At 34.7% G+C, this 18,578-nt stretch overlaps 1 protein-coding gene across 1 annotated transcript; it reads left to right on the plus strand.

The window, feature by feature from the left end:
* The first annotated feature begins 12,416 nt into the window (after positions 1-12,416).
* Positions 12,417-17,555, plus strand: LOC127882141 (uncharacterized). Its single transcript, XM_052430611.1, has 2 exons — positions 12,417-12,485; positions 14,964-17,555. Exon 2 carries the CDS (start codon positions 15,057-15,059, stop codon positions 16,011-16,013), a length of 957 nt encoding a protein of 318 aa, XP_052286571.1. The 5' UTR covers positions 12,417-12,485; positions 14,964-15,056; the 3' UTR covers positions 16,014-17,555.
* The last annotated feature ends 1,023 nt before the right edge of the window (positions 17,556-18,578 follow it).

Raw genomic sequence — 18,578 nt, forward strand, 5'->3', positions numbered from 1 at the left:
TAGAAATACCAAAACTCGATGACGATGGGGGCAGCCATTTTTAAAGGGATCTTTTCACGCTTTGGTAAATTGACAAAATTGAAAAAAGTTGTTTCAGATTCGTAAGTTTTCGTTTTAGTTATGATATTTGTGAGGAAACAGTAATACTGAACATTAACCATGCTCTAATATAACCATTATATGCATCTTTTGACGATTTTAAAACATAAAAATTATAAAGCGTTGCAACGCGAAACGATTGAATAATTTGGAGAGTTCTGTTTTTGTCGTTAAATTTTGTGAAACTACGAAGATTGCTTATATAATGTATAAAATACGTCAAGAATGTGTACTCGGCGGAATAGCTCAGTAGGCTAAAGCGTTTTACTTCAGGACTCTGGCAGGACTCCAGGGGTCACTGGTTCGAAACCTGCTCCGGGCAATGTTCTTTTCCTTTTTTTATTTTTTTTTCTTGATTTTTTACTGGAGCTTTTAAAATCCAATGTTTACATTTATCAATATAAAGCATTTAATGAATAAGTTAAAAAAATGCCAAAATCTGTGAAAAGGCCCCTTTAAAATTAATAAAATCGAAATAAACATGCTTAAAACTCACTCATCGCCATTGACATTCCAAACGGTTGACGATGACAAATGCATTGAATTGTAATCTTTCCGTTGATGTTTGCAAACTGCATGATCAGACCTCATAAACACTCCAAAAAATAACTTAAGAAGCATTTTACCAATGTTTACAATTGTTGTCGAATGGCATGCACTTGTATTATTGCGCACAAAATAGTACGCTTACAGACTGACAGAAAGATCGATACGAAACTACGATCAATTCATCGCGGTATACTATTTTATTGATAATATATAATAATAATTCGCTTCAACAACCTAAATGTAAAAATAATTCTTTTAAACGGAGTTTTTAATAACGAAAGTGAAAACAACGGAAGTCGGATGGATATTCTGTGAGATGCACTTCGGCTCCAGAAAAACAATACAAATACACTAAAAAAAGACGTGTGTGTGTGGGGGGGGGGGTAATTTTCAGCTGGAAAATATTTGAAATGGGGTAAGTGATTATATCTCTGTGTGATCATTTCTGTTATTAAGCGCGATCTCTTCCTGATTAATGTTAACAGTTGTTTTACTAGTCGCGACCCAACTGTCAAAAAATGATGTGTTTTCTCAGTTATGTGTATACACATACCACGTGTTCTTACTACTTCACGTGATTTCGACCGATTTGTAATGCACGTTTTTCTACGGAGCACAGCGAGTGCCACGCTTTCAAAATGGCTAGAAAGAATCGATATACAAATGTATAAAAAGAGTCGATTTGCCAAAAGGAACACATTATTCAAAACGGTACAAGGACAGTAGTTGTTCAGGAAGGAAGAAAGAAAAAAACATGCTGTGTATTTCTATGTAAAACTATGCTTTCTAGAGTCGTTTGCACAAAACTCATAAAAACCTTGTTATTGATGAGCAATTTCTCCTTTTATCACAATGATTTCTACCTAGCCAAACCTATTTCTTTCTATCTATTTACAATTTTATATGTCGTCTGCAATTTCTTTCAATTTGAGATGGTTTAAAATTTCCCATTTGGTTATAGCAAAACTATTAAGCCCTTAAAATAGAATGGTGACTCTTATTATCCACCATACCTGGATTTTTAAAAAGTAGTTCAGTTTAGTTATTTTTAGAACTTTGTTTAGGAAAATTATCCAAAAAAAGCAGTTGAATAATAACTCATTTGTTGTTTTCCGACAATAATTTTCTGTGAAATGTTGCTAACTTGACCTTGTATATGTATATAGCTTTGTATTTATTCAACTTACGGTCGTGCATATCCTTCCTAACTTTAGATTGAGATTTTGTAAATCAGTGTAAAAATGTATTGATTAAAAAAAAAAAAGAATAAAGCAAAAAATATTGAATGTCAAAAATGTGTTAATTGTTATTCTATCCGTCTTTACCTTTAAAATGATATATAGTTTGACCATAGTGTACCACATTGAATGAAGAAAAAAAACAAAGCAAAGTTTTAATAAATTTATCCCTCCCATGAACCTTAAGGCTAAGTTCGAGAGCTGTCTTAAATATTCTTAACGATAAGACCCCGGTTGGTTTTGCCTTTACCTGCACTTCCAGAAGATGGAGATGTAAATAGTGCGTTACGTTAGGCAAATCGTCAACTAAAAAACAGAACAACAAAATAGATTGTGCTTTGTTGACAACGAAATTAAAAACTGTTGATCAATGGTATATCAATAACATACATTTATGCCAAAAGCTTTCTAAACGTGAAATAGCTGAACAGATATTTTGTAATAAAACATCAGATCGATTTGATGAAGTCTTGAATAAGCATTTTTTATTAATGTTTTGTTCGCTTACAGGTTGGCTTAAAAATAAATAAAGATGATACAAGTACTTATAAATCAGTTTGCAAAACATATGGCTGCGTAGTTTTGATTAAATAACGTCTTATCAAAATACCTTTGATGTATGTGGTTCAACAAATTTATGCATTATGAAATATTAAAGCAAAAAAAACTTTTGAACGTGAAGTGACTTTTGTCACTAGTAATGTGATGCAAGCACAACTGCCGTCACTAGTAATGTGATGCAAGCACAACTGCCGTCACTAGTAATGTGATGCAAGCACAACTGCCGTCACTAGTAATGTGATGCAAGCACAACTGCCGTCACTAGTAATGTGATGCAAGCACAACTGCCGTCACTAGTAATGTGATGCAAGCACAACTGCCGTCACTAGTAATGTGATTCAAGCACAACTGCCGTCACTAGTAATGTGATGCAAGCACAACTGCCGTCACTAGTAATGTGATGCAAGCACAACTGCCGTCACTAGTAATGTGATGCAAGCACAACTGCCGTCACTAGTAATGTGATGCAAGCACAACTGCCGTCACTAGTAATGCGATGCAAGCACAACTGCCGTCACTAGTAATGCGATGCATGCACAACTGCCGTCACTAGTAATGTGATGCAAGCACAACTGCCGTCACTAGTAATGTGATGCAAGCACAACTGCCGTCACTAGTAATGTGATGCAAGCACAACTGCCGTCACTAGTAATGTGATGCAAGCACAACTGCCGTCACTAGTAATGTGATGCAAGCACAACTGCCGTCACTAGTAATGTGATGCAAGCACAACTGCCGTCACTAGTAATGTGATGCAAGCACAACTGCCGTCACTAGTAATGTGATGCAAGCACAACTGCCGTCACTAGTAATGTGATGCAAGCACAACTGCCGTCACTAGTAATGTGATGCAAGCACAACTGCCGTCACTAGTAATGTGATGCAAGCACAACTGCCGTCACTAGATATGTGATTCAAGCACAACTGCCGTCACTAGTAATGTGATGCAAGCACAACTGCCGTCACTAGTAATGTGATGCAAGCACAACTGCCGTCACTAGTAATGTGATGCAAGCACAACTGACGCCACGATAACTCCTATCAAGCAGGTTGATATTTAAGACCACTGATATGTTAAGACCACTGATATTTTCTTGTCTGCTCATTAAAACAACGGTTGTGTATAAACATCAAACCCAGTATTAAAACTTACCATTGACCCCACTAAAAAGATAAACACAGCCAATTTTTAAGAATCAAGGGGAAGGACGTAAACAATGCATTCGAGTGGTTAACGCAAGATTTCGATGTCTATGTAGTAAAGATGTTTTTAAATATTGTTCATTTCAATCAAGTGTGTGCTTCGCTGCAGAATATATCATTTGGCTATGGCTGTTCTTTTAACAGGAGAACGCACTCACAAAATGTTATTGAAGGGAAAGATTTTCGGCTTCAGGTTGAAAGTAACTGTAATGCAAAGAAAAACAGTTATTTTGTATGTATAAATATATTTAAAATCTCAAAAATGGTTAAATTGTGTCCATATTAACACGTTTGCTTTTGCGAAAACAAACCTGACTTGTCCATAACAGTTATTCAACATATTCACGAACAAATCCTATTTTAAGCCCGTTTTATGTCTACTGAGGATATAAGTCAAATGTAATCCACACGTCAGAAAATACAATAATGATTTCACACACTTGTGGTTTGTTTTTCAATGTGAATGTTTATTTGGAACTCGATTGAAACACACGGTTATCTTACCTGACATATATAGCATTTGGTCAAATATAACTACGAGCTTATAACATTATTTTGAAAGGAAGTGATAAATTAAGTGAGTTTTAGTTGTCGTCGTAGTTCGTTGTTCTGGTTGCTGCAGTATTTGTAGTAGCGCTAGTGAACACGACTGTATTATAAGAACTACTAGGATGATAGGCTTTCACACTCACATTCAGAATCAATAATACCTGTGTTTTTATTGACGAACTGTCGGTCGTTTAAGCAACACTTAAATATATATTGAAATATTATGCTGTCATATTTCTGGTTTCGCTTGGACTCTCAACGCCATATATAGTATTTATGTTTTCTTATTATTTTTTTTACATTTTTTAATATCAATAACTGCCGATAATGTGGGTTCACATCATCATACATACATGTATTTCAATATTAAATTCTGGTATTTTTAGCGTTGAGTGCGCTGTATTGTTTTTTGTTCCCTCATGTTTTATATGCACTAAATATTACTTTTTTATAATAAACAAAACAAAAAAAGTTCTCGAGCAATGTTACAAAATACCCAGAACCTAGTTAACCGAAATATACAAAAAATGGACAGGAGACCAAAAACAGACGCTATTCTTGGTAAGCTTTAACGGATTCTAGTGTGAAATATGCAATTTACATGCGCATGTATGTGTCCTTTAATCACCAATTATGCGTTCACAACGGATTTAACCATTAAATGGACATATGAACTTTAAATCGAATCGAACACAATTGTTATTTATAGTTCCTTTTTTGACACATTTATACCACATAAAACCATATTATATGGCAAACGCTGTGTTTTTTCTTCAGTCAAACTATGTCTTTGACCACTGGCTGACAACTTCAATTGCATGGTGATCACGGCGTTTTTCTTAAAAAAGCTAGCGATCGACTGGTCATGATCAAAATAAATGTATATCATGCTACCTTCATGAGGTACCTGCTACTATTTAATTTTTTATAAACAACAATCCACAATTGTAACTACATAGACATCAACATTTTGCTAACACCTCACTGGTCCTTCGTTTACGTTCATCCCCTGAAAAGAAAGTTAAAATAACTCATATTCAAATGATAGTTTAACCAGACCTGATGTAGAGGTTAATTTCATCATTGTCGTTATCGAGTCCCAAGAAGTTTTGCTGCATATTATTTGCAATCCCATAGCAGGAGCTTCTAAACAGGTATTGACCGACCACAGCCCCACCTCTAGGTGAAGTTTTCCACCGTAAATCGGAACCGAGAGAACATTACATGCATCAGTGAAGACGCCGACACTTAAAAGAACTACTGATATTACACATGTTCCTACCAAAACAACCAACATCCATCTTAGGTTGAAAGCCATCTCCTTTGCGCGAATGCAATTTGGTGTAAAATCAATATAGGCTATAAAGTTGTTTTCTCAACCACAGACACGCACATATTTTGTACTCATGATTCAACTGAGTGTATGAAATACAACCGCAACTATGGTCGATATGTTTAACGAGGCGGAACGACCTGATTTGCTAATTTAAACTTCAACTACGCAATTAAACAGCGAGTGTATCAAAATGAGAACACGCAGTTACTCATTTTTTAAATATAAAATATAGAATGATTAAATTATACCAACAACAACAAATATTTTTTTTTATAAACGATGGTCGTTCTAAGATGTTCAAATAATGCATGTATTTTTTTTCTATTTGAGATGTCAATATCTAAGTTGATGTGTTTCATAAATCAATGTCACTAGATACATGTAAACATGAAACGAGGTATATGTTTTATGAATTGGGCAAAACAAACTTGAGTCTATGTTTAGCGACCACTTGAGTTTTCAAAATTAAATATCCGGCAGAAATAAAGAATATACGAGTCTATACAATGAGTATGTGTGCACATCTCCTATTTCATCAAAGGTTATTACACACAATCATATTATATATAAAGTAGTTAACAGTTGAAATGAACGTGCATTGCAAAGCTATAATAATGTGTAAACATGCATTTATATACAGGTACACAACATTCAGTTTTATATTAAAATATATTACAAAACGTGTTTTCTTGTTAAAAGCTTTTCAAGACAGTGTTAAATTCCGTAGTGATTTATTATTTTACACATGTAGTCTTTATCATATTGTACTTTTTATCAATTTTCTAAGATCTACAATGATTGGATACATGTTTCAAAATATATTCCCGAATGGGCAATACAAAACAACATAAAACAGTAGTAATCATTGTATAATAATAGCTATTTTGGACCAAGGGCGCAACGGAGCGAAATCATGTGATCAATGTATGTCTAGAACGACGCAAACGAGATTTCTGTTAACATGCCAATATGAACCGACTTTTTAAAGAGGTGCCATTGAGATGTCACACCCCACGAACAAAGGCTCATTGTCGAAGGCAGATCACAAACAGCCCTCGTCGTGATCGGAAGAAGAACACATCTTCATACGCGATAGGGTGCCTTAACCACAGGTCACAGAGCGTTCGGCGAACCATTTGTTTCAACATATTCATTTAAACGATTCATACTAATGCGCACGCATGGACATTTCTGGTTGGTGACATTTAAATTAAAGTTGTTTCAGATTTCGTGAAAAGCAAAGAACGCATACACGGTAATCATTACCTGTTTATATTGCACATTTAAAACAGGAACCGGTGTGTCTGGGTTGTGTTATTACTCCCATTTTCTCGAACAAAAATTAATAAATGCCGAATTTAACAACCTGAATGTTTCAGAAAGACCATCTTCGACATTGATTGGCTATTTAAAACTCCTACCTGCAGATGGGGTCATTTGACATACTGGTAGTTTAAAGAGTCAAATTAAAATGAAAACGCCATTATGGATTAATAACATTTTCAAAATTTGCCAGATTCGTTTTTGCTTGGGTATTTTTTCGTAATTGTCTCATGCCTTTTCCATTGCGTTTTTTCTGTTTTCAATATACTGATTTAATTTGGTTTGTTATTTGTTTTACCGAGTAAATGCATTATAAAAATGGCAGTATTCAATTATTGTTTCTTATGGACAGGACACACGTTCGTTCATTATTAAGTGCTATAGTGCGTCGTGTTCGTCAAAAGTTTAAGGTAATTCCATTAACGTGGGCAGTTTCTGGTTGTATGCCCTTTAATATAGTCAAGTTAAGATGATCTTTTTTATTTCTCAAAAAATACAAGTATGCTTTTTTCCCGTCCCCAAAAAGTTTTGGGTGCGGAGGCAAAAATGTGTTGTATTTTGTAACACGTTTATATATGACAAATGAGTCAAACTCGAATCAAATCATATTATGATATATATAACGAAATGTTCATGCAAAATAGCACTAGCAAATAAACTTTTATGACTACATTACACACTACATATTTTGCATGAATGGCAATTTGTGTACCAAATCGTTGTGTTTGCATCACCCAGTTTAATATCATTTCGGTCTCGTCACAGGAAAACATACCTCAAAAGTACCCCTTAGAAATTAATATGTTTGCAATAAGCGTAAACTTTGAAATTGTTTCATTGCGCTGAGTCATTGTGTAAGAAAGTATATATTTACGCTTTCGAAGACGTTCACGAACGAATAATGTAAACATAACAAACGTCAAATAATAATACCAGGTCTTACAAAGCGTGACATTTGAACGTTAGTCCGGTTGTTTCTGGTCGGGTCCGCCAGGCTTTAATTCTTAAGTTCATTTCAACCCCAACACAGCTCAGAATTCAAGATTTGTTTCATTTTGGTGCGATTTATAATTTAATTTCTGAGAAAAGTCGGAGGCTAGAGCCTACAATGCCTATATGTAGCTTATCCAATGCCAACATATTGTTTGACAGATGTATATTGCACATTTATCCGCCTTATATATCCGTCCCTATTGATGGTTAATGGACCCAACTGCTTTAATTTTAGTACAAGTTCATTTTCGGATTTACATATAAAAAAAAAACAACCGTGTGTCCTTCAGTTTACGACAATATTCTGTATATGTATCATACCATCGCAATTATCACGCGGTTTACACATATCAATGCCGTTCTGTTGCACTGTACTGTCGGTGCCGCCATGTTTCGGGGCCGGGAAATCACAGATGCGGGTACGGGACCGGGTACAAGTGAGACGCGTGACGGAACACGAGGTCCAGGACTGCAATGCCCCCCCCAAATACCGTCAACTGTTTTTGTATGTATAGATATAGACATTTGGTGATTTTCAGGTCATAATGATAACTTAAAAAAATATATCACGATTTATTAAACTGTTGCGGACGTGCTAGAAATATTATATTAGTAATTCTAACACGGCACGCGACTTGTTTTCTATATCCAAAGAAGGAAATCAAGTGTAGGTTATTCTACGATAACTTATGGGCGGAGCTTAATGTTTCGAAAATAGTTCCGAATAAGCAAATAATATATTGCAGTAAAATGCACATGCTAAAACCCGCACTTAAAGAAATGTTATAAATGTAGCATGAATATAAATGTAATGAAACAACAAATTGTATAAATGGTGATAAGTGGCATAACCACGCCTACAAAGAATGTTATTTGTTAGGAAACGTACTTAAGAAAACATAAATAGCATGCCAGCTTTTCAGTAGCATCAATAAACTTGACGTCATTTAGTTCCTTTGATTGTTGTTTTCTATGAAAGTGACGTCATTTTCAAAATATTTATGAATGAAAACGACGTCATATGTTTGTACAATTCAATGACGTCACTAAATAGTGAACTTTGTACTAAGAACGGCGGAGTATTGAAAAATATAGTTCACGTCCAAAAGCTTGAACCAAATCAATCAGAATCGTGTTAGAATCGAAAAAATATTTTTCTATGATGGTTTGTTGTCGAATAACCCACAGTTAGGAGTATAGATGCGTGTTATCAAATCACTCGTGCTTCGCACTCGTGATTTAATTCCTACGCATCTATACTCCGTATTGTGGGTTATTCGACAACAAACCATCATAGAAAAATATTATTTCTTAAGTACAATGACCTTAATGTTTGAAGAATGGTGAAAGTCAAATGATGACCAGCTTCAACTTAAATGTAATTTCATTTAATTCCTTAAACTGTTTTTTTTACCGATAAATAATATCAGTGTTGAATATATTATTAACAGATTTCTAAACTACAGCTTTGTCACAAACGTGAAAATATTCCACAGCTCTTTGTCACAGGCTTTACAGCCATGGCTATGAAAGGTTTAATTGCACTCATGAATTAAAGTATCACACAGCGTGCAAATGGTGTCATGCATATCGATATTTCACGGTTTTGACATATATTTCAAATATCAATTCAATCGCTTGAAAAAGGTTTCGGCAGCGCACTAAACAAATTATGAACATGCAATTCTGCCATAAAAAATGGCTAACCTTAATGACAAAACCTCAGTAACGTGAGCCTCGTTGGGACTTAAATACGTATTATGATTACTAACAAATAATAGTTAATGCATATGTCAATGTTCAATTCAATCACTTGAAAGTAGGAAATAAGTAATTTGATTCACAAACTTTTATTATTTTACGCGGACATATTCACACCGTACTACGCGTCATGTCGATGATAGAGTGTGCCGTCGAAGACAGACAGTTGGACTCAACCGCGAACAACAGGTAGGTTATAAATTCGGTCGGTATAATTATATCACGCAAGTAAGGCCAAAATCATTGCTACGAACATATTGTCCATCAACTGAGGACGCCACCAGGTAATTTTGGACTCGTTGTTCAAGTTTTTAAAGAAATGTGAACGAGTTAATTAAAAGTGACAGTTTCTAAAACATCATTGAAAATGACTGATTTTTGTTCAAAATATCTTTGAAAGTTTGAAATAAACGACTGGATTTCGTGTTATATACTTACGCATTTATCCCTTGGGGATACGTAAGCCAAATATCCGCCCAATGAGTTGTTTCATTAACATGTCACAGGCGTCCAAACTGACCCTGTCGAAAAAAAAGATGCCGTAGTAGGCAGATATGTATTTTAAATGATGCCGATGATGGCAGAAACGCCGTAGAAGATGCTAACGAAGATGACGGATTGTAAAAATAACTATTTTATTTATTTCTCTCTTCTTTTTGTACTTGTATACACAATTAAGAAGCGAAACTGTCCTTTGTCATATATTCTCAAGACAGGAAGGTTATGTATGCTGTAGGTGTATGTGTGTGTTCAATAACCTTGATTGTGATACCTATATACATGTAATATAGTTTTTCAAGTTTCAAGTTTTTTATTTGGTATATCGGCAAGACGCCTTTGACCATTTACATACAAGTAAACAAAGCATAATCAAAGTGCATCAGTACAATACAAATACAATCATGCAAATAAACAAACACAAACTACAATGAAAGTGTTCAGACATTATGTACAAACGTGTACGTATTAACAATAACAGCAAAAAAAGAAAAGAGCAAACAAGTAGTATATATACAATATTATTAGGGTTACATACACTATTTATTTAAGAAGCAGCAATTGCTTGTGATTTTTCCTCGCGAAGTTGCATGGCATCAGTTATGAATCTGGAAACATTTTTAATGACTTTATTATGTTGACAAGATAGTATGTTTTTAAATTTCATTAAATTTGGCCAGTTTGATCGAATACAATATTTTGTTCGTAGATCTTTATAGATTGGGCAAGTAAGAAAGAAGTGATATTCAGATTTAACAACGTTTGAGTTACATAGTCTACATGTGCGTTGGTCTCTTGGAATGTTATTATATCTACCAGTTTCTATTTGAAGTTTATGGGCGCTAAGTCTAAATCTAGATAAATTTTGTTTGTGATTTTTAATATTGATGCAATCTAAATATTTATCATACGCGAATTCAGTCTTAAACATTCTATAGTACTCTAATTTCGGTTGGTTAAATATTGTATCGTGCCAATTTTGGATAAATTGGTATTTTAAACGTTGGTTGATATCATTTAAATAATTAAAATTGTAAATAAAATTATTGAATAAAAGTCCGTGTCCTAGATGCTCTAATTGTTGTTTTACAAAGGCACACCACAGAGTTTTGTTATTGTTATTATTATCCCTAATAAAAATCATTGTAAAGATAACATTGTTCATTATAAACAGTGTGCATAAGAGATTCAGGATTTTGTTTTATTTTAACCCAGTAACTAAGTGCCCGTTGTTTGCATATAATAGAGAGAGGAAATCTGCCTAGTTTGCCTAAGACAGCGGCATTAGAAGTCTGTGAGCGCACACCAAGAATAGTTTTACAAAATTTAAAATGAAGTTTGTCAACTTCATCAATGTTGTAAATTCCCCATATTTCAGATGCATATAAAATAATTGGTACCACTAAGGAGTCGAACAGGGAAAGTTTTGTTTTGATATCCAGCTTAACTTTGCTAAAAATGGACGATAAATGGTTGTAGGCTTTTAAGGCTTGTTCATTATTTGCCTTAATTGCTTTTGATATATTACCAGTGTAGTGTTGTTTTAGGCCTAAATAACCAAATTCATCAACAATAACGAGGCTATAATATAATATAGCCTATTCATCATCATCATCATCATCGTCTATTAGATATGTATGTTGGCATCTTAATTGGGAGCGTAAATTCGATGCCTTCCTTTTTGCTTGTACTTGCATTGACTGACTCGAACCAATGTGTGATGTTTCTCTGTTAGAGCTAGAATCGAGAGAGAGAGAGAGAGAAGAGAGAGAAAGAGAGAGAGAGAGAGGAGAGAGAGAGAGAGGAGAGAGAAGAGAGAGAGAGAGAGAGAGAGAGAGAGAGAGAGAGAGAGAGAGAGAGAGAGAGAGAGAGAGAGAGAGAGAGAGAGAGCGAGAGAGAGAGGGGATTATTTATCATTCAAAATGATGTTTCCACTAATTATTATCACAGCCACATGCTAACCTCACCTGTGATTAGAGAGAGAGAGAGAGAGAGAGAGAGAGAGAGAGAGAGAGAGAGAGAGAGAGAGAGAGATGAGAGAGAGAGGCAGAGGAGAGAGAGAGAGAGAGAGAGAGAGAGAAGAGAGAGAGAGGAGAGGAGAGGAGAGAGAGAGAGAGAGAGAGAGAGAGAGAGAGAGAGAGAGAGAGAGAGAGAGAGGGGATTATTTATCATTCAAAATGATGTTTCCACTAATTATTATCACAGCCACATGCTAACCTCACCTGTGATTAAGCTCATTCGGTGTAGTATTTATCTACCCAGTAATAAACAAAGTTACTTCCCCTTTATTAAAATATGCCATGATATTTAAATCGAAATTCGAAAATCTACACGCAAAATAAACGACGTTGTGAATTCCGACTGTATAAATAATGGTATGCAATAAATAGCGTATAGTTAATAGAATTCCATTTATTTTGCTGACGAAAAAAATCTTCATTAAGTTATTTTGTTAATCATTTAAGTTATAATTTTCAGTTCGTATTTACAAAGACCTATAGATTCTATAGGTCTTTGGTATTTATTTAAAATTGTTTTCAAATCCTCTGTTATTGGTTTTAAAGTAAGATATAATTATCCATGAAAAATCCTCTGTTATTGGTTTTAAAGTAAGATATTATTATCCATGAAAATTCTCTGCAAAACATGTATCTTTTCAAATCTTTGTGAACCTTTCAAAATAATGAAAACAACAACAACTAAAACGTCTCAAAATTGTGAAAATGTTGGTTGCAAACTTCAAGATTGTGAACAACAGCCATTTTGAAGAAAGAAAAATATATGTGCAATTCATTAATACATGTGAAAACGTTTTGAAGGATTATCTGGATGAATGCATATTTTGTATTAGCAATCACAAAAAATTATCACATTCGGTCATTGGTCCTCCGTTAGGCCATTATATATGGTCATTTAGTGGCCTCTTTAACCCAGGATCAAAGTCATAACAAGCAAAAAATATTTTAATTCGCACAAGAAACGCTTATCTCAAATCAGTTTTAATGTATTTCATTTTACTTTGTATTTAACATATCATTTAGATTCTTGTTTTGATTCAACGGCCTATGGTCCTCAACCTGGGCATATAAATAAAGTTATTCTCATTATGAAGTTGCTGGCTTAGTTTGAAAACATTTTGACTATTTAGGGATTTTAAGTGCCTAAAATGCAATTGTATTTTTTAAATGATTGTGAAATTGCATATATCCGCAACACCTCGCAAAAAAAGTTATATTATTCGTGTAGTCTTTTATGCAAAGCATCTTCTATGAAGTTCAAAATGAAATACAACATTGATACAGAGCTATAATTTTCTAGAATTTTAACCGGCATGATTGTAAAAAAATTGTAAGCTGTCTTAATTGTATTGTGCGTTGACTTTGCTTTCATTTAATTTTTTATTATTAAGCAGCAGTAAATATGTATAGGGTAAATACTTTTTAATTTTTCTATCATTGATGTGAAAAAAAAGCCCTGCCCACTGTTCTGGCGAGGTTGTGAAATTGCGATTTAATAAAATTTAATTTTATAGAAACATTATTACTATATAGTCACAGGGTCCCCAGTTTTGATCTCAAATTGCTTCAATATTGAAAAAAGGTGTTATTTTTTCAAAATTGTCAATTTTTAGACAGGATATATTTTATCTTTGAACTTAGCAAACTACTAAACAGAAGCAGCTCTATTTTAGCACCCAGTTTATGGCAGTCATTTACTTAAATAGATTAAGCCAGTGCAAACATGTCCCAAGGGCATTGTTTGTAATCAGATCATTAATTAACCTGTTGTTGCAGAAAAGATCATGTGTGAGACGGAAAGCTTATCTCCAACATCACAGCACCTGTTTTTTTATTGGTAAGGCACTTCTTCGAACTAGGCATTATTTTGATCATTATTTGATTGCAACATGTAAAGTTTCAATTAAAAATAACAACGTAAAAGCATACACAATAATTTTTGGACAGGTGGTTTACTTTCAAAACAAGATTGACCTTTGGAGTGGAAGCAGAGCCAAACAGGCTATTTTTGTCTGGATTTTTTTTATATAAATATTATTAATTTACACTCTAAGTCATGATGCATTTTATCATAAATAATCATGGACAGTTGCATTATCAACAAATACAGATCTTGTTTAAAGTTTAGAAATTTAGTGGTGATAACTTTTTTTAACCGAGCCTGATTTACAAGAAAAAAGGTGTAATATACAAATGTGCCTGTCATGTTTATCTAACCCGGGACATAAAGAAGCAAAAGCTTGCACAACACCAATGCAGGCTTTTGGTTTTTAAAATGTAGTTTAAACTGTATGTCTGCCATACACGTTTTATTGTTTAAAAGTGTAACTATTGCTTTATAATTTTTATGACTTATTGATGATTAACAATAAAGAAACACATTTTATTAGCCATGAGTGTTATTTTGCTCTTTTTAAAAAATTGAATAAATTTAATTTAGAATGTATGTCAATTTTTTTACAAACTTAAAAAAAAACACCTTTTAATTCAATTTAAATAGTAATCATTTCAACAAGGTACTCAATTTTATGTTAAGTTTTAGCTAAAATTTCACTTAAGGGTCATACAATTGGCTTGCATATTTTAGCTCTGATATTGTAATTATTTTTTTTGAAATCAATTCCAGCTTTTTTTTTAATTCTTAAGTTATCCAGCTTGTTTACAAATAAGATATACAGGCTTAAAATCTGAGTGTGTCCCTAAATTAACCTGTTGGATTGATCAGGTGTGATGTTATGCAGGCTGTAATTAATGATTATACATTGTAATGATCAGTACAATAAATGGTTAATAATAAGGATTTAAATGTATTGAACATTAAGGTTTCAATTTCAGATGATATACTCCAAGCACAAGCAGCGGTGAAGAATTGAATACGAGCAAGTATTAATACACACTTTAAACACAAGACTGCGGAAATTTTACATCATGGCTGAAATATGCCTGAAAGTGTGCCAGTCCATGAACCAAATACCGCTGAGAGTTTTATGCATTTTGTTGGCATTCTTGCAGGGATGTGTTTTGAACTATTACCTTGTAATTCACAAAAATGTCCACTGGTATTCCTGGGTTGTTGCTGACATAGCTGTCATGCTTCTGATGATAGTTACCTTCATAATATCATACAGGCATCTGCAGCTGGCTAAAAAATCTCAGAGGAACCAATCCCCAATCCAGACTGGCTCCTTACCACTAGGTTATTTTTCCTGGTTCATGTACAGTGTTATCCTTGCCACAAGAGTTGCCATCATTTACAAAGACTTTGCTTACAAACTTGTCGAGGAAGACTTCTTCGGACCGAACACGTTGAAAATAACAATATCTATGTCAGCATTCGTGTTCCTTCTACTACTTCTCAGTCACCACAATGCAGAGTCGAATTCAGAGAGAAAGCACATGATAGCTGAGATTACTGCGACAGTTGTATTTGACGTATTGGATTCCATCGACGCCCTGGACATTATGTTTGATGAGGAAGCCATCAAAGATTTCCCGGGACATTTTGACACAGCAATTCTCATCATCGCTTGTGTCAACCTCGTACTCCCCACCCTGCCTTTGATGACTCTAAGCCAGGCACATTTCGGACACAAAATAGTACCCCGGCAGATTGCGATGGCGCACAAAATGATGCTCGTGTTCTTCGTTAATATGCCTTTGCTTGGGATCCGTCTTGTTCTCTGGCATGGTTTGGATGAGGACATCTCCATATTCCCTGTGAAGAATCTCATTGTCATTTTCCTTGTGTGTCACGACTTGTACGAGAAACGGGTCGAAAAAATGGAAAGGCGCGAACAAGACGACCCTGATGGAATAGAAATAGTTGAAAGACTGGGAGTACAGTCTTCAGCTGGAGAAGAATCTCAGTTAAGAAGCACTGTCTAAATGTCTGGAGTTGGTCTCATACTAGCAATTCTTTTTATGATTTAAAGTATTTATTTATGTCAATACTGTACTGCTCATCAAAACTTGTGGACTACTTTATAAAATTTTATGTGTTAAGTGTAAGTGATGTTCATCTTAATTAAAAAACTTTTAGATAATATTCTGACAAAATGAAATAGAATATTGTCCTTCAAAAAGATACAACAACAACATAATGTGTTAATATTAAACGTCCTATTGTTATCTGTATTAAATTGACAGATTTCAGAAGCGCATACTGAATTGACCCAACTGATTGAACTGAACAGAGACATTGCTTGGATTCTTTAACCCTTATAAAGTACAATGTACATGTACAGTATATTTCCCTGTCTGTATCAGTTTCATCAGTGCAATTGTGTTAACAATGATATAACAATTGTGGCTTCAGCTGGTTAAATGTGCGCTGAATCATATTATTTGGAGGCACTTTATATTGCTTGAGATATACCTTGCCAGCATCCTTGAAGGAATGTGTTCTATATTGTTAGCTCATCTATTTTTTGAAAAAAAATTATGAGCTATTGTCATCACCTTAGCGTCGGCGTCTGCGTCGGCGTCCGGTTAAGTTTTGCGTTTAGGTCCACTTTTCTCAGAAAGTATCAATGCTATTGCATTCAAACTTGGTACACTTACTTACTATCATGAGAGGACTGGGCAGGCAAAGTTAGATAACTCTGGCGTGCATTTTGACAGAATTATGTGCCCTTTTTATACTTAGAAAATTTAAAATTTTGGTTAAGTTTTGCGTTTAGGTCCACTTTTCTCAGAAAGTATCAATGCTATTGCATTCAAACTTGGTACACTTACTTACTATCATGAGGGGAATGGGCAGGCAAAGTGAGATAACTATGGCGTGCATTTTGACAGAATTATGTGCCCTTTTTATACTTAGAAAATTGAAAATTTTGGTTAAGTTTTGTGTTTAGGTCCATTTTATTACGTAAGTATCAAAGCTATTGCTTTCATACTTGCAACATTTACTAACTATCATAAGGGAACTGTGCAGGCAAAGTAATGTAACTCTGACTGGCATTTTGACAGAATTATGTGCCCTTTTTATACTTAGAAATTTGAAAATTTGTTTAAGTTTTGTGTTTAGGTCCACTTTATTCCTACAGTATCAAAGCTATTGCTTTCATACTTGCAACACTTATTAACTATCATAAGGGGACTGTGCAGGCAAAGTTATGTAACTCTGACTGGCATTTGGACGGAATTATGGGCCCTTTATACTTAGAAAATTGAAAATTTGGTTAAGTTTTGTGTTTTGGTCCACTTTACCCCTAAAGTATCATAGATATTGCTTTCATACTTGGAACACTCGCAAACTATCATAAGGGTACAGTAAAAGGACAAGTTGCATAACTCTGGTTGTCATTTTTACGGAATTATGGCCCTTTTTTGACTTAGTAACTTTGAATATATGGATAAATTTTGTGTTTCGATCCACTTTACTTCTAAAGTATCAAGGCTTTTGCTTTCAAACTTCAAATACTTTCATGCTATCATGAGGTTACTGTACCTGGCAAGTTGAATTTTACCTTGACCTTTGAATGACCTTGACTCTCAAGGTCAAATTATTTAATTTTGCTAAAAATGCCATAACTTCTTTATTTATGATTAGATTTGATTGATACTTTGACAAAACTACTCTTACCTGACATACCACAATAGACTCCACCCAAACCATCCCCCGTGCCCTCCCCCCCCCCCCCCCCCCCCCCCGAATCCCCCCGCCCTAATTTTTTTTTTTTTAAGATCATCTCACAAATGACCACCACACCCTCACACTATACTATATCCTCCCCCCTCGAATCCCCCCACTCGAATCCCCCCCCCTAATTTTTTTTTTTTTTTTTTTTAAGATCATCTCACAAATGACCACCACACCCTCACACTATACTATACACCACCCCCCCCCCCCAATTTTTTTTTTTGAAACGGTTAAAAAACACAAATATTTATTTTTATTATTTTATGTTTGAAATACCGTCATACCATCGCACCCAAGAATACCGCCACCCGCCCCTCCCTCCCCCCCCCCCCCCCCCCCCCCGAATTCCCCTCCCCTATTTTTTTTTTTTTTTTTTTTTTTTTTTTTTTAAGATCATCTCACAAATGACCACCACACCCTCACACTATACTATACCCCCCACCCCTGCCCCCCCCCCAATTTTTTTTGAAACGGTTAAAAAACACAAATATTTATTTTTATTATTTTATGTTTTAAATACCGTCCAACCATCGCACCCAAGAATACCCCCCCCCCCTCCCCCCCCCCCCCCCGAATTCCCCCTCCCTAAATATTTTTTTTTTTTTTTTTTTTTTTTAAGATCATCTCACAAATGACCACCACACCCTCACACTATACTATACCCCCCCCCACCCCACCCCACCCCCCATTTTTTTTATTTTTTTTGAAACAGTTAAAAAACACAAATTTTTATTTTTATTATTTTATGTTTGAAATACCGTCCAACCATCGCACCCAAGAATACCCCCCTCCCCCCCCCCCCCCCGAAT

The sequence above is a fragment of the Dreissena polymorpha genome, chromosome 5, assembly GCF_020536995.1.
Source record: "Dreissena polymorpha isolate Duluth1 chromosome 5, UMN_Dpol_1.0, whole genome shotgun sequence".
Taxonomy (NCBI): Eukaryota; Metazoa; Mollusca; class Bivalvia; order Myida; family Dreissenidae; genus Dreissena; species Dreissena polymorpha.